At 58.0% G+C, this 23306-nt stretch overlaps 1 protein-coding gene across 6 annotated transcripts in view; it reads right to left on the bottom strand.

The window, feature by feature from the left end:
* Nucleotides 1–22970, bottom strand: part of LOC116576174 — a 69015-nt gene extending 46045 nt beyond the window's left edge. The window contains exons 1-5 of one of the 6 annotated variants that reach the window (XM_032318089.1): nt 22754–22970; nt 17498–17890; nt 15636–15932; nt 13957–14097; nt 13668–13759 (exon numbers count right to left, since the gene is read on the bottom strand). In XM_032318089.1, the coding sequence (XP_032173980.1) occupies nt 13668–13759; nt 13957–14097; nt 15636–15932; nt 17498–17890; nt 22754–22826 (996 nt within the window). In that variant the 5' untranslated portion in view covers nt 22827–22970. The remainder of the gene's footprint in view (nt 1–13667; nt 13760–13956; nt 14098–15635; nt 15933–17497; nt 17891–22753) is intronic. The other 5 variants (XM_032318084.1, XM_032318085.1, XM_032318086.1 and 2 more) reach the window with 5 other exon arrangements.
* Nucleotides 22971–23306: the final 336 nt, after the last annotated feature.

The following is a 23306-nucleotide window of genomic DNA, read 5'->3' as shown; positions in this document are numbered from 1 at the left end:
CCCCCGGTCACGGAGAAGATACCGCTCGGTGCCCCACTGCTGCACCCCGACGATATCCCAGCTTCCAGAACAAGATCAAGAAACTGACAGGAAACAGCCAGTGGGAGCATCTGCAGGGGCCTCCTCAGAGGAACCCAGCACCTGTCCCAGGGAGAGATCACCTGACACTGTGGATGGTGACCTTGACCGTCTGCCCCCGGCACTGCTTGTCCACGATGTGTCATTAGTGCTTTGAGCCCTTACCCCCACTTCGAAGGGAATGGCCTCACGTTCACAGGCTTCCTTCCTGTTTGGTTTGGCAAATGTGAATGTTTTCCTAGGAAGGGGCTCTCGAGCTCTCCTCAGATTCTCCAGAAGGTCCGTGGCCCCAAATGGAGGTGTCAGGACCCTAACCAGGCCAGCCAGGAGCCCCCAAGGTCCCTTGCAGCTCAGTCCCTACTCCCTGCTATGGACTGAGGCCCCATGGGGGTCACCGGTGAGGGAGACAGAAGCCCTTCCCTTGGGGGGGTCAACTTCCAGCAGGGGAAGGAGGGGACAGGACACTTCCGGGGACTGGCACTCTTAACTAGGTAGTGGTCAAGGGAACAGTCTGGGAATCTGAGGGACAAGTAAGGACTGACTTAAGCTTTAAACCAGGAGCAGGAAGGGTAGGGGACAAAGGCCACAGAGTGGGGGACAATTTGAATGAGACCAGGAGAGAGTCTCAGGCATGACTGGGAAGGATGCTGAGGTCCAGCAGCTGCCGAGGGGGCCCACGGGAGGGGACTGATGGCACCTGCTCATCAAGGACACTTGGGCTCGGGTTTCCTCACTGGGGACATTTCTGAGATCAGGATACATGTTCGCACTGATGTTACTCAGTGGGGCATAAAGTACTGATGGATCCGGGTTGGATAGTGTAGACACATCATAGATACGATGTAGCCGATTCAACAATGTAGCAGTTATAGATACAGTGTAACTCGGAGAAACAGAGAACATAGGACTGGATGCCCTGGAGCAGAGGGATTGTGGGACACACAGGTGGGAGGGAGACATTCATTCTGGAAACACATGCTCCAATTTTCAATCATACCTGTACGACATGAGCTTTGTCATCAGGAGCTCCCTGCCCAAGAGAATACAGAACAATTTATTTCCTCTGTATCGCTAATTTTTAATACTTTAGTTAACCAACTTCAGACTGCTTTTTCTTGAAGTAGACTCTAAGCCCTGTGTGGGGCTCAAACTCACCACCCCCAGATCTAGAACTGCCCGCATTTCCGACTGAGCAAGCCAGGTCCCTAGACGACCTTTTAAATCAGATATTACTTGCTGAGTACATAATGCTAATCACGGATGCATGTGGTTTTCATTTAATCTGTGAATGGCTTGACAAGGTTAGTCCTGTCAACATCGTCATTGGGCTCAGCAGAAATCGGAGGCACAGAGAGGGCAGGTGACTTGCCCAGGGTCACACAGCCAGGACAGGAAAGTCAGACAGGAGCCACAGCTGTGAGTGCCCCAGGTGGGGACCAGGCCGAAAGTGCCCTCAGGGTCCCTGGCACCCTATCTTTCCTCTCAGATGTCTCCACCGTGTTGTCTCCTTTCTCCCCACTCCGCCCCCCCAACCAGAGGATCTCCCAGTTGGGGCTCCTAATCCCTGATTCCTGGCCGCACCTTCATGTCTGTACCAGGGCCCCCTATCGACCTGCCAGCCCCTGCGTTTTTCTGGCGCCCCCACCCCGACCTGGCCCTGTGGTGGGTCTGGGAGCAAAGGTAGAGGCTCCGCAGCCCCCACCATGGGCAGCCCCTGTGCGCCCCAAGCCTGCCTGAGTATCCCCCCTCCAGGCCCTGAGCACAGGCACCCGCGCCACCTGGCGGCCAAGGTCCGAATTGCCCCTAGAGACTCCTGCAGAGGAGCCCTCCCACCTCAGCTCACTTGCACACACAGGTCATGAGCGCCTGCTGTATGCAGCACATGGGGAAACTGAGTCGCTGTCGTAGGGGGGCACACAGGCTATCGGGAGGCAGAAGCACAGACCCTTGCGGGGGAGGGGGAGGATCCCCCACCCAGAGGCTCCTGAGCACTGTCATCCCGGGAGCTGGAGCAGCCCAGGGACAGGGAAACAGGGCAGGAAGGGGCCTGGGAGGAGGGAAGCAGGATGCCCCGTCAGGGGGCGGCTGGGTGCACGCGGCCAGCAGGTCCAGGAGAAGCCTCAGGCAGGGGCAGACAGGCACCTTCGCCCTGTGGCCGGGTCTCTGCTCTGTTGCTGGGGTCCTGCCCTGAGTCTGCAGGAGCGAGTTCCGAGGGGGCCCAGCAGCTGGCCGGAGTGGCCTTGAAGTTCACCTGCGTTGAGAAAACGGGCTCCTCGTGCAGGAGACTTTATAGCAGTGACGGCCTGGTGGAAGGACAGATCGGGAGGGGGTAGCCTGGGGATCCTTGTTGTGTCCAGGTCTCCCCTCATGGGCTTCCAGGGAGGTTAGTGAAGAGGGGGACCTCGGCATGGGGGAGGGGAGCAAACAGGTGGAGAAGGGAGACCCCAGTCCCTCACGGCCTCTCCAGCTCTCTGATTCAGGCCAGGGGGTCCCTGTGAGTGGGGGGAGGGCGGGTCACATGGCCAAGCCCTAACTGAGGGCCTCTGAGGACAGGCGCCTGCAGACCCGGTGACCGCAGGATCCCGCAGCAGCCAGGTCCAGGTCTGCCGCCCACTAAGAACAATCCCAGAGGGGAGAGAGGAGAAGCCAGGACAGCCCACATGTGGGAGGCAGAGCCAGGCCACGCTGCCCGGGGTGACGGCCAGAGGGCTCAACCCTGAGATGCCAGGACCGTGGGCAGGTCCGTGTCCCTGACCCGTGGGCATCATGAACGTGGACAGCACTCGCAGGACCAACACCTCCTCCTCCCTCACTGTGCGTCCCAGTCCTGCTGGGGGGCATTCTGGGGTCTCCGTAGGAAATCCAGGCCCCTGAGGCCAAGGACACACGTTCCCTCTTGTGTCCTCAGGCGTCACACAGGCTCTTCAGGGAGAGGGTGCAGAAGGACGTTTGCTGGACGGGAGGACGACTCTGCTTCCAGAAGCTTTGGGGTGGACCTGGGACAACTCTCCTCTGGACACTAAGCCCCGATGTGGGTAACTGACCGCACCCGAAGCAACCTAGGATTCCTCCCACGGGCATCACCGCAGACAAAGGGCCTCAGGCCTGTCTGGTCTCAACCCGGGAAGGTGATCTAGACCCAGTCCCGGCTCAGAGCCCCGCCTGCTTGAGCTCTGCTCCCCGATCTCCCACTGCCTGGTTCCCAGAGGTCCTGCCAGAGAAGGCTGCTGCTCCCACCCCCCACCGACCCCAGTGAGCACCTGCCTCACCCCTGCCCCCGCAGGCCCAGACCCAGGACCCGCTGCAGGCTGGCGGGGGCCTCAAAGGGTGGGTGCTGGGTTTGGGGTTCAGCTTCCTCTTCTATTGGACATTTCCTAGAGTAGGCGATGGCTCGTGCTGACGGAGCAGGAGCTCCAAAGGAACTTTGCTCCAAAAAAGGAAGAAGGAAGCTGAACCCCGTGATCATACATGTTGTGAATCTCAGAGTAAAGGATAAAACTGATGTTGCCCTGGAGTCGGGGCGGTGAACATCGCAGGAGGGATGTGGTTGTTGCGTTTCCATATTCATCTGACCTCGGCCCCCCACCCCATGTTGAGGAGCGTCTCTCACAGCTGATGTCCCTGGATCCCATGAGAATCACTGATGAGGGTCAATTGGGGGCCAGAGTGTGGACACGCTGAGTGACAGCGGCAGAGCTGTGCTGAGTTCTCCTCACATGCCCTTTGTCCCTTCTTGCTGTCCCCACGGGGCAGCTCCTGGGCCACAAGCTCCTTTCCCTGAACCCCTGTATGGTTACAGTAGCATGACCCTATCCATACACTGAGCGTGAGCTGTTTAGGGGGGACACATCAACCCCCGACCCAGACCTTCCTCAATGGTGGACTCATCTTTCTGCCAACAGTTCATGAGCTCCTACTGTGCACCAGCTCCTCTCCAGGTGCTCTCTCTCTCTCTCTCTCACACACACACACACACACGTATGTACGTACGAGTGCACCCAGCGAACCCTCTGCCTTCCCCCCTGCCTTCCTCCCCTCCTCCATGGGGAAAGGCCGTGCGCGGGAACCACAGTCCATATGGCGAGCAGGGCTCTGCATGGAAAAGCAGGGTGGGGGGCTCAGCACCCGGCAGTGTGGTTTCCAGGTTACACCAGGAGGTCAGAACAGGTTCCCCCAGAAGGAGACTTCTGAGAAAAGACTTGAAGGAGGTGAGGAGTGACCGTGGATATCTGGGGAATCACTTTCGTGGCCCAGGTGACAGCCCGAGGAGCGGCCCTCAGGCGGGACCTGCCTGCCCTGTTCTAGAAGTAAGAGGTCAAGTGTGGTTGCAGCATCCGTGAGCCCAGGCAAGACGGGTAGGAGATGGAGGTCAGAGAGGTAACAGGGGCCAGTCGGGTCCATCCTGACCTAGAATCCCAGGATGCCTGAGCCAGAGGGGCCTCAGAGTCGGCCCCATAACCCACCCCCTGCTGGACAGAAAACCAGGGGACAGGGGAGGCACCGGGATAGAACTTGGCTTCTGAACAGTCTTTTTCAGACCTGGCTCTGGCCGGAGCAGAGCTGGCCTGGGCCTGGGGCAGGGCTGCGTTGTCTTCTCTTCACGTGTCCAGGACAGACCTGCTCCCGGTGGCCCAGGAAGGTGAGGCTGGGAGCCCTGGGTGCAGGCGGCTGTCGCTGCGGCCCCTTCCACCAGGGGGCGCTGCTCGCACAGCTTCCCCCACAGACACCTGGAGAGCTCAGGACTGGGGTCAGGTCTTTCCTAAAGGTGCCCCAGGGCTGAACACTTAGGTAGGGGACATTAGCCCATAAGCAAGGAGAGAGCCTGTTCTTGCCCTGTCACTGCACTCTGGACTCAACACCACAGACACAAATGCGTTCATTTGACAGGCAAACGGTGGCCAGAATGTTCGATTTGCATTTGTGCCTTGACCGGTGAGGACGACCATCTCTCGGGCTCCTGCACCTGATCCGTCCCGCCTCTGCGCATCCTGTGCTCACGCCCTTGGCTTGGGTAGCGACCGTGGTGGTGTGATTTCTCTCACTGATGTGCAAAGGGGACCTGAGCTTTTATAAAGGTTCCCTCAGTGTCCGCGTCTGTGTGGAGAGCCGGGGCGTGGGGGCGGTGGGAGCACAGGGGAGTGAGCGAGCTCTCTGTGGCCACAACTGGAATCTGCCCATCAATGTGAGGCAGAAGCAGAATGAGTGACCCAGTGAGTCTGACTGCAGAGCTCAGCCCCTCTCTGCACTGTGAAGAGCTGTGAGTCCAGGACCCCAAGTCAGGGCCTGGTTCACATGAGGCGTCCTGCAGGAGACCCCCTCCCACCACAAGAGCCTGGAAACAGCTATAGCAAAGGTCACCCCCAGATAGGAAGGGAAGGTTCCCTTACCCTGTCCCCAAACCCCCGCAGACAGTGTCATAGCCCAGCTGTTTTCAATGCAGGGGACTTGGAAGGCTGTCCTGGCCCCTCACTCACACACACACTCTCCTTAGCCGGGACACAAGCACACTGGGGAGTGGGAAGGGGTGCACACCAGGGCCCGAGATTGTAGACAGAGCTCTCCCGACAAAGCAGGACTCTGGAAAGTGAGACTCTGATCTGCAGGTGATCTCAGCCTCGGCTCCCAAGCAGGAGAAAGCCTGCTGTCCCTAAGAGAGGTTTGAGGGTGGCTTCCCCGTCCTGGGGATGTGAGGGCATCCCAGACAGGACCTAGTACCCCCTTCTCCCCCTCAACCCTCAAGAGTCTGGAGAAATGAAGATGTGGATACCAGACAGCCCCCTGCTGCCCACCTCTCTCCTTCACTCCTGCCTCCTGAGCCCCAGCAAAGCCCACCCCGGAGCTGCCCCTCTGATCTGGCCCCCTCCCAGAAAGTGGCTGATCTGGAGCATCAGGGTCTGGGAGGGGAACCGGCTGCCCCACAAGGAGCCCAAGACTATCCAGTCCCAGGTCACATCTACTCACTAGACATGAGGTAATTTTGAAGTTACATGCTGATGCTTCCCCAAAGGAATGAACCTCTAGAACCTTTACTGTAATGTCCAGACCTTGATTATCATGGGATTTATAATCAATTTTCTGATGCTCTTCTGCATACCAGGACATGTAGTATGTCTGCTACTTCCTTCTCATTTGTCATATCATGGTGATGGAATCCCCATGGGAGGTCAGCATGAGGGCAGATGGACTGAGACATGATCCCAGCAGCTATGATCCCAGGACAGCTGAGGTCCGTGGCTGGATGCACACTGAGTGGGTCCAAACATAGGAGACCCTGGAGCTTGTCTTGGCAGAACCATGTGGGCATCTCAGGGTAGGTCATCTGCAGGGACAATGACATTCAACTTCACATGGTTGATATGGGGGCTCAGGTGGGCTTCCCTAGCAGCCCAGATGAGGGACAAGTGATTTCTGAGCAGATGTTTCTCATCTCCCACCAACAAGTATCGAACAGGTACCAGGAAGCAGCTCTGTCCACGTCACAGGTGATGGGACAGAGAACAAGGGGACGATTCTGCCCTCAGGCTGCCTGCAGGCTCGTGAGGGAGAAATTACACGGAAACGAAGGACCCCCATGAGCTTGAGCTGCATTTGTGAGCAGCACAGGGAGCAGCTGAGAAAGGCAAGCAGGGAGAGGAGAGACTGTTCCTCACGCAGACTCTATCTGGTCACTTTTGCCAAAGAAATCAGGAAAGCAGGAGCTCTAGAGTCTCGGAGAATTTCCCCTGGAGGAGAGCTGACCAGGACCCAGGATCTGGTCTATCCCACTAATGCCCATGATTGTGGAGGTTTGGAAGGGAGTGAGATGACAGGGAGTGGCCGGAAACATCTGGGTCCCTCTCCGCTCCACCTGGACGGGGACGCAGTAGAAGGAACGAGATGTACTGAGAGATTTATGGACATCTCAGGTCCCGTCCACCCGGATTACATCTTCTGCATCATGGGGATATACAGTTTCCCTTCCCACAGCCCTCTAACATGGACGGGCAGGACTGAACCACTCGGAGACCATGTGTCCAGTGCCTTCCCAGGGACTTGTCACCTCCAGTGGCCTCAAGCCTTCCTCCCTTGCCTCTGGCTGTGCAGCCAATGAAGAGTCATGGTGTAACCAGACCCCGGCCACTGGGCACATGCGTGTCAGTGTCTGTCACCATTTCTCTCCTTCCCGGCTGAACTTTTACTGTTAGAAACTTCATTTTATTAAAAAACTTCTACACAGAAAATCTGTTCTGATGAGCAGCGCTGATATGTGTTACCTTCTTCTTGTCCCAAGAAGCTCAGAGGAGCTGGAAGGACAGGCCTGTCCAGGCATCACTGCTCGGCTCCTCCCCACACCTGTCCTACCTCTGCATCCAGGTCTGGGTGTGGTGTTCACGCACCTGCTGAGGTCCCCCTGGGACAGAAGATGCCCTGGGAGTCTCCTCAGGCTGTGTGGATCCCTATGACAAGAAGGGAAATGTGACACTCACTGGGACAGTCACTGACAGTGGGAGAAGGGGTAGGAAGAAGTGAGGGTGAGAGAGACGATCTCAGGAAAATCAGCCGATGGGGAAACTGAAGCCCGGTGTGGACAGCAGGTGATGTGGTTTCTGTGGGGCCATTCAGTGTGGGTGCTGGGATGGGGTAGGAACAGGAGCAGGCAGAGGAAGGTCAAGGAGCACTCAGATGGGTGCTGCTCAGACAGGAGACTGGACGCAGGACTGAAGGCCCAGGTCACTCTGGAACTGCCATTCCCATCTGTGCTGATAGAGCTGGGTTAGCAGGAAGGAGATAGGAAGAGACGTGCTGTGGGTAGTAGTCAGGATTCTGCAGGAACCAGCAGTAAGGACGCTTACAGATCCAGAGAGATGCGCTGTAAGGAAAGGCTCACACTGTTATAGAGGCTGGTGAGTCAGGTCTGCAGGGAGGGTGAGCCAGGCTGAGATGCAGGGAAGATCTGCTGCTGGGGTTCAAGTCCAAGGTCGTCAGGAGGAGACACAAGGACGAGACAATGCCCCAGTTCAGTCCGATGGCCGTGTGCTGTCGAATTCTTCCTTACTCACGGGAGGTCAGTCTTTGCTCTTGCTGAGGCCTTCAACTGATGGAGTGAGGCCCACCCACACCGTGGAGGGCAGTCTGCTCTACTCAAAGATCATCATGGACACTCTTTATAGGTTTGTCTGCATAGAATATCCTGGGGAATTTACAGAAAATTCCTGGGACTCATAAGTGAGTTCGCCAAGACTACAAGATATAAGGCCCACAGGGAGGGAAGACACCCACCGGACACTAGTCAGGATGTAGTACAGGTTTGTTTATTTATTTTCTCAGTTATTCCTATTTTATTTCTGTATTTCTAATGCAGACCTTATTTCTGTGTAAACACACACTTGAGACAGATACAAACCATGCCGGCCATATATTAACACCATTTTTCATCACCATTCCATTTTGTCTTCAAGGATAAAAATCCAAATTTACTAACCTACTCATTCATTCCTCCAAGGATTGAAGACTGACAACATTCTCTTTAATCAGGTTTTCCGAGTATGAATTCCAACGTTCAACACAACCAAACCCACTAGGTCCCCCATCAAAAATGGTATCATTTCGAAAATAGTTATAAGAAGATAATTATATATAAGCACCTTGGTTCACAGTTCCAAAACTAATTAACTATTATTTCAAACAGATAAGGAGACACTAATTTCCACTGATAGGAATTGTGATGTCAAGAGTTTGGAAAATGTTGTCAGACAAAAGTTGTACACAAAGATGGTCATGTGACGTAAACTGTATGTCTGATACCAAGGGTATGATTCAGTGTGTGACGGGTGCACGTGAGAGAGATGCAGGTTTTATGAAGGTGCTCAGTGTAGACGTACTGTGATGCAGATACAGTTCAACAGAAATACCAGGTACAAGAAAAGATCATCTCCATTATGGTGTTCATCGTGTTAAAATACGCGGAGAAAAAAACTAGAGGAAAAAGTTAAAACAGCTTATTACTAGATAGTGCAATTATAGATAATTTCTCTAAAAACTTCTCTAAGCTTTTCTGTTTTTTTTTTTTTTTCCAGATTTCTGAAACAAATGAATTTTGTGATTCTCAGAATATAAATTTAAAGTTTGGGGCAAGTCAACTACGTGACTTAGTACAGCCCATTTCTCCCAATGATTACACCCCAAACCTTGGGCAAAACCAAAAGCAAGCACGTGAGGACTCTGAAAAGTGCACAGCCTTCGGATTGGGGAAGGAAGAAGTCAAAACCAGTGAGACCCAGGATGGACGTGAGTCTCAGGGGCTTTTCCTTTCTTCTTTTTCTTTCTGGTTTGACCCCTTGAAGGGCCAAGTCCCCAACCTACGTGGCCAGAACACGGAGCATAACCTCAGAGAGAACCAAGAAAGAGGGTCCCGGTGAGCCAGAGAGTGTGGGGAGCAAATCCTGCTCCTTCCCGCCTGCCGGGCCCCGCGGCTAGCCTCCGAGTTCCGCGTCCCACGAAGCCTGAGAGACACCTGCAGAGCGTCTGCGGCCCCGGAGAGAAGTGGGACGTAAGGAAGGAGCCCCGTGGCCAGCGGCGCGCGAGAAGAATCCTCGTGTCTTCCTGTTTCCTGTCACTCCTCTCACCTCGGGGGAGTCTGGTCCGGTCTCTCCCAGCACACGGGGAGGACGGGGGAGGAGGGGTCGGTGGGAAGACGTGTAGCTATCACATCCGGAGAGCCCCGGGTTTCTAGCTAGGGCCCCACGTAGCCGAAAGATACGGGGAAATCTCAGAAAGGAAAGAGCAAGAAAAGGATCCCCATCACAAGTCCTAAGTCCGCCTTCGAACGGCACCACTGAGCGACAGCCGCAGAGACGTTGACACCTGACCTGGGACTTAATCCACCACCCGAGTCCCATGCTATGTGCTGAATGACACCCGTGCGCCGTGGACCCAGCGCCGTAACGCAGGCTATGAAGTCACCGACAGGGGACCAGCACCCACAGAGGGTGAGGCAGGACTGGCCAGACGGGCAATGTGCCGACACAGAGACAAATCAGCTCCATCCCCAGATGGTTTTTGTAAGGCCCAGAGTCTCACGATAGCCTCCACATCTGGATAAAATCGGAAGTAACTAGCGGGGGTGTGTGTCTGTCTCAGTCCACGGGCCATGGGAGTCTCAATCCCAGGGTCATGAGTTCAAGCCCCGCACCGGGCATGGGGCCCCCAACAACCTGAAACACACAGAACCAGTGCAATCCTCCACCACTCAAGAAAAGGACAGTCGGGCCCCTGGGTGGCTCTGTCGGTTGAGTGTCTGACTCTTGATGTCAGGTCAGGTCCTGATCTCAGGTCGTGAGTTCGAGCCACGAATTGGGCTCCAAGGGACACACTGAGCCTCTGAAAACAAGACCCTCATTGTCGGACACCCAGAGCAGCACCCCTAGCTTCTCACGGCTACTGGTTGCACGTCCTTTTCATCTCGGGGTCGCATCTGCAGCCCCCCCAGCAATGTATCCCGAGCCACACCTGACCTGGGTTTTTAGTCTCTTTGCTCAGATTTAAAAAGGAAAAGGAAAAGTCCTTTAAATATCCAGGCAGGATCAGCTTGGGTTTAAACAATTTTCTGTACGTCGTCTAGACCTGAATGTCTTTGATGTTCTCCCGGGCTGGTTGTTGCAGACCGCTCCGGTCCAGCTCCAAGAAGGTTGCAGGCAGAGCCAGGCCTGGCCAAGCCTCGAGGTGCCAGGGAGCCTCAGGCCAGCAGGGGCAGCTGGAGAAGGGGCTCCTTGTCCTCCTTCCTCTGCGGGGACCTGCTGACAGGGACGCAAGCGGTTCCCCAGAAGGACCGCAGCAGGTGCCCATCTGTCCATGCACACGGCCCCTCAGGCCCAAAGCTCAGGGGCCCAGGGGGAATGCCAGGGCAGGAGGGGGACTAACACGGATTTAGTCCAGGCCCACGGCATGGGTGAGAGGGTGGGACGGGGTGGGGGGGCAGGGAGCCCCGCGTGGCTCTTGGGGGGGGGCAGGGAGCCCCGCGTGGCTCTGGGGGGTACCGTGGCCTCGTGCACTCACCTCCAGTCCTCACCCCCGCACTGTCCGGGCTGCACTGAGGATAGGAATCACGTCAAACGTCTGTCACCCACCGTGTGCGGTGTGGCTAATGACAGCGTCACCACCTGCCGGAGTTCCTGCTTCCCAGTGCCCGGGACGTGGTTTCTCCCTGCTCCCCGCCCACCAGCAAGTGAGCTGTAGGGACCCGGAAGGGAGCAGAGCTGAGCTCAGAAACGGACCACACGACTCAGGGACACAGCCGTGCTCTGCCAGCTACCCCGATGGGACAGTGTTCTCTGACACTTGGAGTCCTTTCTACTGGGATCTGCTTGTTTGTGGGACAGCCCTAATTCTGACCCGACAGCTGCACAGCTGGAGGCTGGTGTGTGTGTGTGTGTGTGTGTGTGTGTGTGCGTGTGTGCAAGCACCCTCCTGTATGGACACTGAGGTTTGGGGATGAGAAGCATCTCTGATTTCCTCTGATCTCAGGGGATCTACCTGCTTCCAGTGGATCTCCAGGCTCAGCTGTGAGATGGAGAGGAAGGGGCATTTGAGACACACTTTGTCTTGTTTGAATTACTAATTCGGGCCAACAGCAGGTCTCTTTGTCACTGTGGGAATGGTGGTAGGGCATAGAAGGAGAGAAAATGTCCCTTACCAAGGGGAGAACTTACAGTATTTCCCTGGGATTGGGTGAACAGCTCCCAGGCCCCCCCAACTCCTGCACATTTATTGCCTGATTACACACGTGATCACAGCTTCTGCTTTCCGTCCTGCGGGAGAGGAGCTCGTGCTCTTTCTCACCAGGTTCCTGGATTACAGAAAGGGACGTGGGGGACGTGACCCTGTGAGGAGAGGCCAGAGGACACAGGGGCAGGGGTGTGGCCGGTGGGGCTGCGGGTCAGCGATGGGGCTCAGCAGAGGGCGTGGGTGGGGAGGCTTCCCTGGGCACCAGCAGTGTGACTGGCCCCTGAACCCCAGGAGCCGGGGCCCCAGAGAGAAGGACACGGGGGATGGGAAGGGTCCTGCCCAAACCCTGGGAAGCACCGCCCTGTGAGCGAAGAGCGGCCCTGGGGGGACGGCGGAGAGTCTGGCGGGACGGCAGGTGGGCCCGGGTCCAGGGGAGTGACCGTCAGGGAGCGCGAGGAGAGGGGGTGAGAGCAGGAAAGGGGCACCAACGGTGTCACATGGGGGTCACCTCCTGGTGCTCTAGGGGTCCCTGTGAGGTGAGGCCAAGGTGCGGGCTCAGGTGTGGAGCAGGGGCAGCACAGGGACCGGGTGAGGGCTGCAGGGGAGGAGCTGGCAGGGTCAGGGGGACAAGCCAGAGAGAGGCCTGCAGGAGACGACACGTCCCCAGAGAAGGGCCCTGAATTTCAGGGAAAGTCCTCACTGAGCCCCGAGGAGCTCTGCGTCCTGTGTGGGGACAGCAGAGAGGGGGACGTGGCTGTCACTGTGTGCAGTCAGTTAAAGCTCACTGTCAGGAACTAGAAACTTCTGCCTGTGCTGAGCAGTAGGAGCCGGACCGTTGTCCAGCAGGACAGGACAGAAGGAGGCTGGCCAGGACGTGGGACAGCCAGCCAAGTCCCGGAGAGACGGGCCTGGAGCTCCGTTCCCTGGGCTGAGTCCTGACTCCGGTGCTCCCAACCGTGCGGCCTGGAGAGTCAGCCTTTCTGGCTCCTTCTACTGATCTGTAAAGTGGACACAAGGATCCCCACTCCACAGAGAGTCCAGCAGGACCAGTGAGTTAGCAGGGAGCAGAATGCCTGAACAGTGCGGGTCACAGAGCCTGCCCTCAGCAAGCAGGGATGACTACGAATTCACGTTGTCTGTAAAGAGCTCTCAGCGCAGGACTGACGGCTGGGGGTGCTCACGACGGGCCCGGGGGGTTGGTTTGATTTTCCATGGTTTGTCCCAGAGGCTGAGGGTCTGAAAGCCAGTTTGAGGTTGTACAGATAAAGGGGAAGGTGGGGCCATCTTGGGTTGTCACGTAGCAGAGGCTGAGCATTCCTGTAACAGGTTTGGACCAATTTATTTACTCAGTTTCTCCTGATCTACCACTGTGTGTGTCTCACTGGGAGGATTTAGCACAGAAAGAACTGCTGGACCCATCTAGTCCTCCTCAGAGCCGTCAGAGGTGGAAGAGGCAGGCACAGAGCTGCGGGCGTCATGCTCACAACACAGGTGTCCCCGCGGCGGGATTCTCCTGCTTCTTCCCATTAAAACACAGTCATGGCATGGCCTGGTCTGCGGACCTCACTGTAGACAGTAGTGAGAGATTTCTCCTCTTCTAGATGTGGTTCTCCCCTACCCTGCAGTGCAGACAGAGGGTTCCAGGGACACCTGAGGACCGCTGATGCCCCAGAGGGACCCACACAGACACATTGCTGCTGACACGACCTCCCCCAGCACTCTGCCCTGTATGGACCCCAGGAGAATTTTCTTAGTTAATACCTTGTTGTCTGGAAAGGGTTACAGATACATGGAGACAAAAGCCTGCACGTGACTGGGATCGACAGGCACACACCCAGGCACAGAGGGACTTGGGACAATCCAGGCTGCCTCCTCCCCAGCCTCACCTTGTCCCTGTGGCCTCTGGACCCCTGCTGGCTCAGCTCTGCATAGTGGATGCCACCATCCGGGTCCCTGGGCTCCTCCTGAGATCCTGCCTCTGAGTCACACACAGATGGAGCTTGAGTCTCAGCCTGGAAGCCTGTCCCCTCCCCCTCCATGACCCCCAGGGCCATAGCCACACCTGCCAGCCTCCTGCAGGGACATTCCCTGAGCACCAAAATGCAGGAGAAAAGGGGCCCAGAGTTCAACGGGGGAGGGAGGTGTCTGGACATGGGAAGGAGAAGTGCAACCTGCCTGTCCCAGGCTCCACGTGCTTCTTCACCCCACGTCTCTTCCAAAGGGACAGCCCAGCTCCAGCTCCGAGGATCAGCAGCACGACCACAACAGACACGAGGATACTGGGCAAGTGGGCAGCACTGGTCTGTCCTTGTGGATCTGTTTCCATCGCAGAGAGAGAGTGAGGAAGGTTAAGGCGACAGGGAACTGAGGACACCCATTGCCAGGCACATGGAGACTCTGAAGGGACCTGGTCAGGAGCTCGAGAGGGAGGAGCATGGCAGAGGCTCTCACTCAGCCCGTTCCTGAGCTCCTGCTTGGGGCCGGGGTGCTGAGAGGAGCAGGACATGGTGCCCGCCCTTGAGGAGCCCCTCAGCGGGGGGAGGGCTGACACACGCCAGGGGCCGCCAGCCAGAGCCATCCCAGGGCACTAGAGCTACAGCCTGTCCCAAGGTCATCAGGGAGGGCCTCCTGGAGGAGGTGATGGGCAAGCCTTGTCTTGAGGGAGGAGTAGGAGATTGCCGGATATTCAGGGTGGGTAAGGCATGCCAGGGTGCAGAGCCATGACCAGGAATGGCTGTGACAAGTCCGCAGCCCTGGGAGCTGCCGGCACCCGCTGGGACAGGCCAGGGAGGGACCATGTAGGGGAGCCGGGTGGGAGGGTGAGAGGGAGGCAGGAGCCTCTTTCCGGAGGGACCAGCGGGTCCCCGAGCCATGAGCTTCCTCTGGGATCAGGGATACTGAGGCAGAAGGTCCCCCAGCAGCTGGTGGAGGAGGGGATGGAGGGAGAGGGGCTCACGGGGAACCAAGTCATTCATTCATTCATTCATTCATTCATTCATTCACTCAGGGACACGCTGACTGTGAGCAAAGGGCCTGAGGCCGAGGCCGGGACAGACATTCCAAGGAGCAGCAGACATGGCCACTGCCCTCCAGGGGTTCAGGCTGCACAGGACACTAATCCTGGGCCAGAGCATCAGCTCCCAGGGTGGGGCCATTGACTGCTCCTTAGGGGAGACGAGGTGTGAGGGCAGGACAGCAGCAGCTCCTGCAGGGCCCTGAGCCATCGAGGCTGCGGAGCCCTGTGCAAAGTCTCTTCATGCTGGGACTGCCCCCAGCGCGCGGCCCTCTGGGACTGCCCGGGTCACAGGCCCCCAGAGCCAGCTGCAGGGAGGGGGTCCCTGGATGGGAGTAAGTGGGGAGTGGGGGACTCCTGACTTGGAAGGGCTGAGGGCAGAGGGAGGGGCCTGAGCGGAGGCTGGCAGCCGAGGAGAGCGGGACACATCGGGAACGCAGGCGAGCAGGTGGGTGACATGTGTCCGTGAGACCAGAATCGGGCAGAGGAGCACGAGCCCGGAATCGTACAGGGAGTCACCAGCCAGACCCCTCCGATGGCACAGACCACGGATACCCCCACTCGCTTTTCCTGAAAGCCACCGTGGACACACTCAGGAGGATGGATGAGGGCGGGGAGAGGTACCTCCTGGCTGCCGCCTGGACCAGCAGGGCTGAGGGCTGGAGAGCAGCACGGGAGCGACACCGAAGGGCAAACGCAGGTTGGGTGTGCCTGCCAGAGTCCTGGATGGGGTGACCAGGTGGCAGGAGGTGACATAAACATGGGGGACAGAAGCCGAGAACCCTCGCCCAGGGCTCTCTGAGTTCCAGGAGAGTCCCTCCCCTCTGGCAGGTGCACTCACCATGGCCACAGACGTCCCCAAGGTCCAGGGTGACATTTTTCTGGTCCACCTGGTTGCTGACCACACAGGTGAGGCTGGGGCTGGGCCGGCTCAGGGGCAGGTTCACAGCCAGTGTCCAGGGGTTGGGGGCTGGTCCTGGGGCCGGTCTCTGCTCCAGCTCCCTGGGGAGACACTCGCTCTCCCAGGACACGGTCAAATTCTGCCTGGTTCTCGGGAGGTCACACTCCAAGGTGAGGTTGCACCCGCCTGGTGTGAGGGACAGATCCATGGCCTGGATCTGGGGACAGGGCACAGGCTCTGGGGCGGGAGGGACAAGAGGACAGTCTGAGGTGACTGTAGAACATCACAGCTCCTGCTTCCTCCTGTGGGTTCTCCTTGGCGCTCTGGTTTCCTCCCACTGAGGACAGGGATTGCATTTGACAGATCACCGAGAAGTGACCCAAATATACAGCAGGAGCTAGAACGGAAGGAGCCACTGCGTCCAGCTCTATGTGACTCCGCCAGACTGAGCCCGCCTTACACATCTCCCCTGAGATATAATGTGGACCCCACCTACCCAAACCCCATAATTTGAGGAAGATGCGGTGTCCCTTAGAAGAAGAAATCAGGGACAAAGGATTTTCCAGTTCCAAGACCCAGCCCTACTGTTCCTGCTTGGATGGTTTCTGGGACAGCACAGCCCGTGGTGCAGACGGCCACTGGCCAGCTCTGGGAGCCCAGAGAGCAGCCCCAGGCTCCCCCAGGACTGACTGCAGTGGAGGTCACTAGGAATGGCCTCCCTGAGTTGTGGTCGGATTATACCCTGAGCTTGGGGCCCACACGGGGAGACAAGGGACAGACTGATAGTTGGAAATCTCTGGTCGTGAGGCTGCAAAGGCCATTGTCTCTCTGGGGCAGGACGTCTCCCTGCTTGGGGGCAGGTGGAGGGTGCAGGGAGAGAGAGCTGCTCCCTGAGGGTCCGAGGAGGAGTTACCCTGTGAATTCTCCTCCATCTATCAAGGTTCAGAACTGGACCGTGCAGTCCGTGAGTGAGCTGACTCGGGCTGGGCTGAGAAGGACGAGGGGCTGTGGTGGGGAGAACCACACGTGGGATTCCGGATCCTGCTAGGTGACGAGTGTCCCCCAACTCTGGCCATGTGCTGACCCTCAGAGCGCACAGGTGTCATAGGTTCCCGGGGAAAGGGGAACTGAGGCTGAGAACTGCTGATCCTAAACTAGGGATGGTCTGGATTCCCCAGACAAGCCCCGTGTGATCACAGGGTCCTCACAAGTGGGAGGAGGCAGGAGAGGGGGTGGGAGGGACACGGTGTCAGAGGGACTCATCCCACCAGTGCCACCTGGGAAGGGGGAGGAAGGAGCCAGAAACCAGGGGATGTCAGTGCCCCTAGAAGGAGGGACAGGAGCAGAAGTGGATTCTCCCCGGAGCCTGCAGAGAGGAGCACAGCCCTGCGGACCGCTGGACCTCATGGCAGAGGCTCTGGGGTCTGACTCCCGCCCTACAGCCCAGGAGGACCCCAGGGGGTGGTGTGGTCAGCCACCGATGTGCTGTTACCTGTTACAGCAGCACAAGACAGTAAGAGTCCCACCAAGAACCCTGAATCCTACGGGGACAATGAGTGTTACGGCAAAGTCCCCGTTTCCCCCCATTCCGTGTTCTCTCCTGAAACACAGACGTGATTCGTCCCTGGTGTGAGTCTCAGCTCTGCCTGCACTTGTGCTGACCTCACAGCTCGGATTTCTGGGGAGAAGATCAAGTCCGAAGGCTGCGGTCTGGAAGGAGTCCTGCAAGCGGGGCGCACGGACACTCCCGGGGACAGAGGAAGGGGGTCAGCTGTGGGGCTGGGGAAGGGGCCGCCACGTACCGTAGACCGTCAGGTGGAAATCCTGGTCATACTGTCTTCCTCTCGTATAGGACTCTTGAACCCGGTACAGCCCACTGTCCTCAAGGGTCAGGTTGTCAATCCTCAGGGTCGTTATGTCAACCACATGGACCCTCTTCTCGTACTGGTCCTGGAAGTTGAGCCATTGTGGACCATCTCCCCCAGGACTAACTTGGAGTACGGGTGTGTACACTTTTTGATTTATAACACCCCAAGTAATACTCTCCAGCTTGGCTCCTGGAAGTAATTCTGGATTTTTGATCATGTGAAACAGCACAGAAGCTCCCAGAGTCCCCTTCAGAGGAACAGGGTTTCCAGAATCGTCCACTACAGACCCACGGGCTCCAGGACTCTGGGTCACAGCACTGCAGACACCTAGGGCATAGGATACTGAAACTGTCAGTAGTTTTCATTGGGAAAAAAAGGCGAAAACCCTAGAAACCATCTTCCTGAATTCCATCCCGTGTGCCCCCTTGACTGGGAAGGCAGGAGATGCCATGAGCTTGAGGCGAGGCTGGAATCCCTCCTGGTCCCAGGGGAGAGTCCCCTTGAGCAGGTCACGGGAACTTGCTCACCTGCAGTGTCCTGACCCCTGACAGCGAGAGGACGAATGTCAGGAGATCTCAGATCCAAAGCACGAGCACCTTTTGGGGCCACAGAGAGTGCATTTCCGCAGGAGGCAGGTTCTCACGGGGCTGCAGAGACCCCTCGTGCCCACAGGCCGTGTGAGCTCTGCCCTTGGAGGGGGTCCGCCCCCAGGGCTCCCCTCTAAGGAGCAGAGTGTCGCTAACATCGTGGACGGCCCTCAGGGACAGCGGGTCCGACAGGAGTGTGACCCCATCTTGTTTTCACCCTGTGTCCTGCTCGCTGTGACAACGTCTGTCGCTGTGTTGTGGGCAGCCCCGTGGAGAGACCCCCATGGGGAGGGACGGAGGGCAGCCTCTGGCCAACAGCCAGGGAGGGGTGAGGTCCTGACACGGCTCCCACAGGCTCCACTGAGTCGGGCGCAGCCACACTGCACCCCTCCAGTCCCGCTAGCACGTCGGGACACAAGTGCCACGCGTCCCACAGCCCAGTGCCCCAGCCCTCTCTTCAGAAAGCGAATTGGCCAAAACCTTGATTTTGGGCTCAGCCTCCAGAACCAGGAGACAAAAAGATTGTGTTGTTTAAGGGTTTACACTGTCCTGTTTCGGCAGCCCAGGAACCTGAGGCAGGAGCCCAGGAATGCAGCCCCCACCCCACGTGGCCCCAGTGAGGGCTCCTGGGGCCTTGCCTGAGCTCCTGGACAGCAGGTCACAGGGTGTGAGCTCTGGGGTGAGACACACCTGGGGTCACATTCTAGATCTTCCCTTCACTGGGTGAGCAGCCCTGGGCTATTTCCTAAAGTGTCTAAGCCTGGGAATCACCAGGACGGGATGTGAGTGTGTCCCCGGGGCTCCTGCAAGGATTGAATGTGGCGACACATGAGAAAGCCCCACAGTGACTGCTTCCTTGTCATCTCATCAGTGCGTTAGGGCTGTGGGGAGTTTACAGGTACCTGGGCCACCTGCCGCTCGCTCACCGGAGACCACAGGCTCCCCATGAACGTGAGGCCGTTTCCCTACGTTTACTGCTTCGTCTGATTCTGGGCATCTCGGGATCCCAGGACACCCCCTGACGCAGGCGAGTGCGAAGTGTCGTGCCCTTTCCAAGGTGAGAAGGTTGCATTTCAGCCACACGCAGCAGCTTTTGTCTTAAATATTAAGCAGATTCCACATTCCAGTAAAGGAGGGCACTGGACATGGAAATGCAGCCTCTCCCCGACCTCTGAGCCCCACTGCCGTGTTGCCCTTCCCACAGGCTGCTGCTGTTCCAGGTTCCCGTGTGTCCCTCCTTCGGGGGTCTCTGCACTGACAGGTGCCTACGTGTGTCTCCACCTGCACGACCCCACACCACCTGCGCTGCTCTGCTCCCCCCTTCTCTGCACGGCTCGGGACCAGAAGGGATTCTAGCGTAGCCTCTAGCCTGCGTCTGCACACGGGGACGTCTCATGAACAGCTGTCCGGCCGCACGTGGGGCTCTAGCTCCCTCCACGTGTGACGGGCGGTCAGGTGGCTCTGGTTCCTGCCATCAGGTCCCATGAGCAGCCTGGGATTGGAGGCTCTGCACACAGGGACGTACGGAGTCACACGCAGGGGCGTATCTGTCCTGTTCCGTGCCCATGAGTCACACAGGTACATGTGCATCATCATGGGGCATACGTGTTATACACGGGGACATATGTGCCACAGAAGAGAGCATACGTGCTACACGGGGCACACGAGTCACGCACAGGTGTATGTACAACACGCTATGGAGCACACAACATGTGGGCACATGCACCTCACATGCGGGGGCACACACCTCGCTCTCAGGTGTGCACGCGTCACACACAGGTATGTCTACAGCACACGCTGGGCTATACATGCCACACTTGTGTGTGTACAGGTTGCACGTGATTGCGTATCCACCACACATGAGTGTACACACCACAGGCAGCTGCATATGCGCCACACGTGGGTGTGAGAACATCACACTTGGTGGTGTAGACAGTCCCCGTGGGTGTGCAGACACTGGGATAACCCACTAGTGGGTCTTAGACCAAAGGCAGCTCCATCTCAGCCTCGGACAGACCCTGCTCATTGGCCTCCTGAGAGCGACCCCAGCCGCTCTCCCCCCAGTAATGCTGAGGTTCCCACCGGCACACGGTGATCAAGCTTTCTGCCCTTCGCTAGACTGATGAGAACATTATGTCACATTATATCTAAGAAACATTTCTCCTGTGAATGAGCCTGGCGGTTCCTCATGAATTAATGCATAGAACGACAGTGTCCGGTCACACCCGCGTCCCCACCCAGTCCACGGCCACGGCCCATCTCGTGTGCAAATACGCAGAGTGTGGTGCACACAGGACGCCAACCCCGAGTCAGAGAAGCCGCCCTTGTTCCAACAGGGGACGGTGCCTGGGGCTCCCCGAGGGACAGCAGATCCGTCCCCAGGGCAGCACCTGCCCGCGGGCTGCCTCCCAGGAATTCTGAGCCCACACTGTCGCTCTCAGTGCCCCCGTGTGTGTCAGAGTGGTCTGCCCCAGGGGACAAGGACACGGACGCTAGTGTTTCTGCCGACCACGGGCAGCACCTGCGGCTCTAGCCAGGCTGTTCCTGAGCAGCTAATCCGTACCTCCTCCCTGCCCTGCGGCAGCTCGCTGTCCTGAGCGGGCTGGGCACACCAGGGTCCACACACCGGGGTCCACACACCGGGGCTGCAGCGTGGCAGACCCCACTCAGCAGCAGAGACAGAGACAGACACAGAGACAGAGACAGAGACAGAGGCAGCGGAGGCCCGAGGACTGCAGGAAGCCTCAAGATGCATCTGCCCACTCCTCCTTGGAGGCCGGAGGAGGTGACCACGGGTGGTCCTGGGCTCTGGCTTCTGAAGGGGTCAAGCAGGGTCCCCGACTGTCCGTCCCCGTCAGGACACAGGAGGAGGACAGGTCAGGAGGAAGACACAGAGAAGAGGCCTCAGAGAAGGTACAGGTCAGTCCTGTCCAGGAGGAGACCCCAAACCCAGGATGTCACAGCTGGAGGGGCTTTGAGGGGACCTTTCACAGAGGAGGGGCTTCCTTGGGGAGAACTTGTCCTGAGTCACTCAGGGCAGAGACAGACCTAGAGTCGGCTCCGCTCTCCCCTAGCTCAGTGGCTCCCGTGTAGAAACCTGCCATGCACCCTCCCCCTGCGGTCCTGCTCTCCACCTGCCCTGCACAGGGCTCCCTCCCAGAGCTGCTGTCTGGTCAGTGGGGTCTGAGCAGATCTGGGGTCTTACCCCCCAGCTATTGTCCCGGGAGAGGGGACTCAAGTACTCGGCGGGCTTTGGCAGGGAGGGGACGCGGGGCTACCTGAGGGTTAACCGGCCCCTGCTGGAAAGGGGGGAACCCGGGACAGAGGAGGCTCAGCCCTCAGGCTGCGCGGGAGGAGCGGCCCAGAAGCTGGAAGCCCACTCAGGACGGGAGGAAGACACGACAGTGCTCAGATCTGCAGAAGGTGCTGACCCCAAGGAGGGGCAGAAGGTCAGGGGCGGGTGGCTGTGAGCAAGAGAGTCCGAGTTTATTTAAATTAGATGAAATTTGACTTTCAACCATCAACAGAACATTTTGTCTTTCTTTCTTCCCTCCAGTCCTCCCTTAGTTCCTTTCTTTCTTGCCTAATCTTCCAGCCTAGCCGTTAACGGAGGAAACGATGTAATTTCCCGTATGAAGAGGGTGGAAAGCCCACAATGGTTGAAAGTTACCCTGTTGAAATAGTCTCCAAGCCTTACAAAACTCATTTGCTAATGATTTATCTCCCTGTTTGCAAACTTCCTGGGATCCCAGAAATTCCTTAGAATCCTGCAGGCACGGACGGGCTGATGTGTTCACAGCAAACATTACAGACAGTAACAGCTTTCCATGGGGTCTGCAGAATTCAGAACATCAAGAACTTAATATTTTCTCCTTGGTTCTTACTTAGTTTACTACACAGAAGCAGATGGTCTCAGATGAAGTAAGAACCAGAAAATCAGGCTCTCCTTAAAACAGTCATTCAGTTCCCTTTTGGGACTGCTTCTGCTTCTGTCCTGACCCCCAGGACACCCTGACTCGGAGCCCAGGTCAGCAGTCTCCCGTTCCGGGCTCACCCCTACACACGGCAGGTGGGCGCAGACCCTTCAATTCTGGGGGCCCCTTTCCTTCCCTTGCAAACAGAATGTCACTGGATTCGGGGCCTCATCTTGCCCAAGGAGCCAGACTAGCGCGGCCCCTCCAGCTCAGACAGGGACTCTGGGTTGGCCCCTCCTGCACACAGCAGCTGCAGAGGCTGCCGGTCCCCTGTGCACGGCAGGGGGGGATGTCTGTCCCCACCCCGGGTCCCCCAGAGCCGCTCCTGTGTCTCCTCCATCCTCTCCCCACGAGGCTCCGGGGTCTCTGGGCCTCAAAGCCCTGGGCTGGGGGAAGGGGGTTCCCTTCATGCTGCCAGGCAGCCGGGTCAGTGTTCCCTGCCTGGCCTCAGCCCAAAGCTCCCTTTGTTCCCTCTGTCCACCCCGGGGCTCTGACCCAGCGCACCGCGTGTGCTCCGTCCTCACGGAGCTGCTCCGTCTGGTTCTTCAGCACAGACCCCAGCCAGCCCGGGAGCTCCTGCCTCCCTGCCCGCCCGGCGGCCTCCCTCCCGGGGGTCCCGGGCCACTCACTGAGGAGGAGGCTGGTGAGTCGCAGGAGCCAGGAGGCCCCGCACAGGTGGGGGTCTTCTGAGCAGGTGCGCATGGCCGGCCGCCTCCCTGCTGGCTCAGTATAGACCAGTTCTGCTTCAAGGAAACATCCAGAATACAGACGTCAGAGGAGGAGGAAAGCTTCTTCACTCACAAGAGCCCTTAGGCTTCTCCGCATCCCGGGGGCGGGGCTGACTGTCAGTTCTGGGACCTCACGGTCCAGCCTAGAGTAACCCACTCCCATCACTCCTGTTAGCTCAGCACCCGCAGGGGCCTCAGGAGATAACTGTAGAGTAAGTGTGGGAACAGCCCCCCTCTCGGAGGCCCGGTGCCGGAGAGACCCCGTCCCTGTGCTCACAACTGGCCTGGTGGTCTCCCGTCCCCAGCCTGCACCCCTAGAACCCCTGACCTCTGTCCCTGGGCTCCCACTCAGCCTGGAGCTCTCTGCTCGCCAGTGTCAGCTGTGGCCAGGCACAGAGTCCCCTCCTAGAGCCAAGGACACGGGGCCTCTCCTGCTTTGGGCCTGTCCTCTGTC

Source organism: Mustela erminea, chromosome 17 (genome assembly GCF_009829155.1).
Source record: "Mustela erminea isolate mMusErm1 chromosome 17, mMusErm1.Pri, whole genome shotgun sequence".
NCBI lineage: Eukaryota > Metazoa > Chordata > Mammalia > Carnivora > Mustelidae > Mustela > Mustela erminea.
Note: the sequence above shows the minus strand (reverse complement) of the source record. Positions and strands in the feature narration are given on the sequence as shown.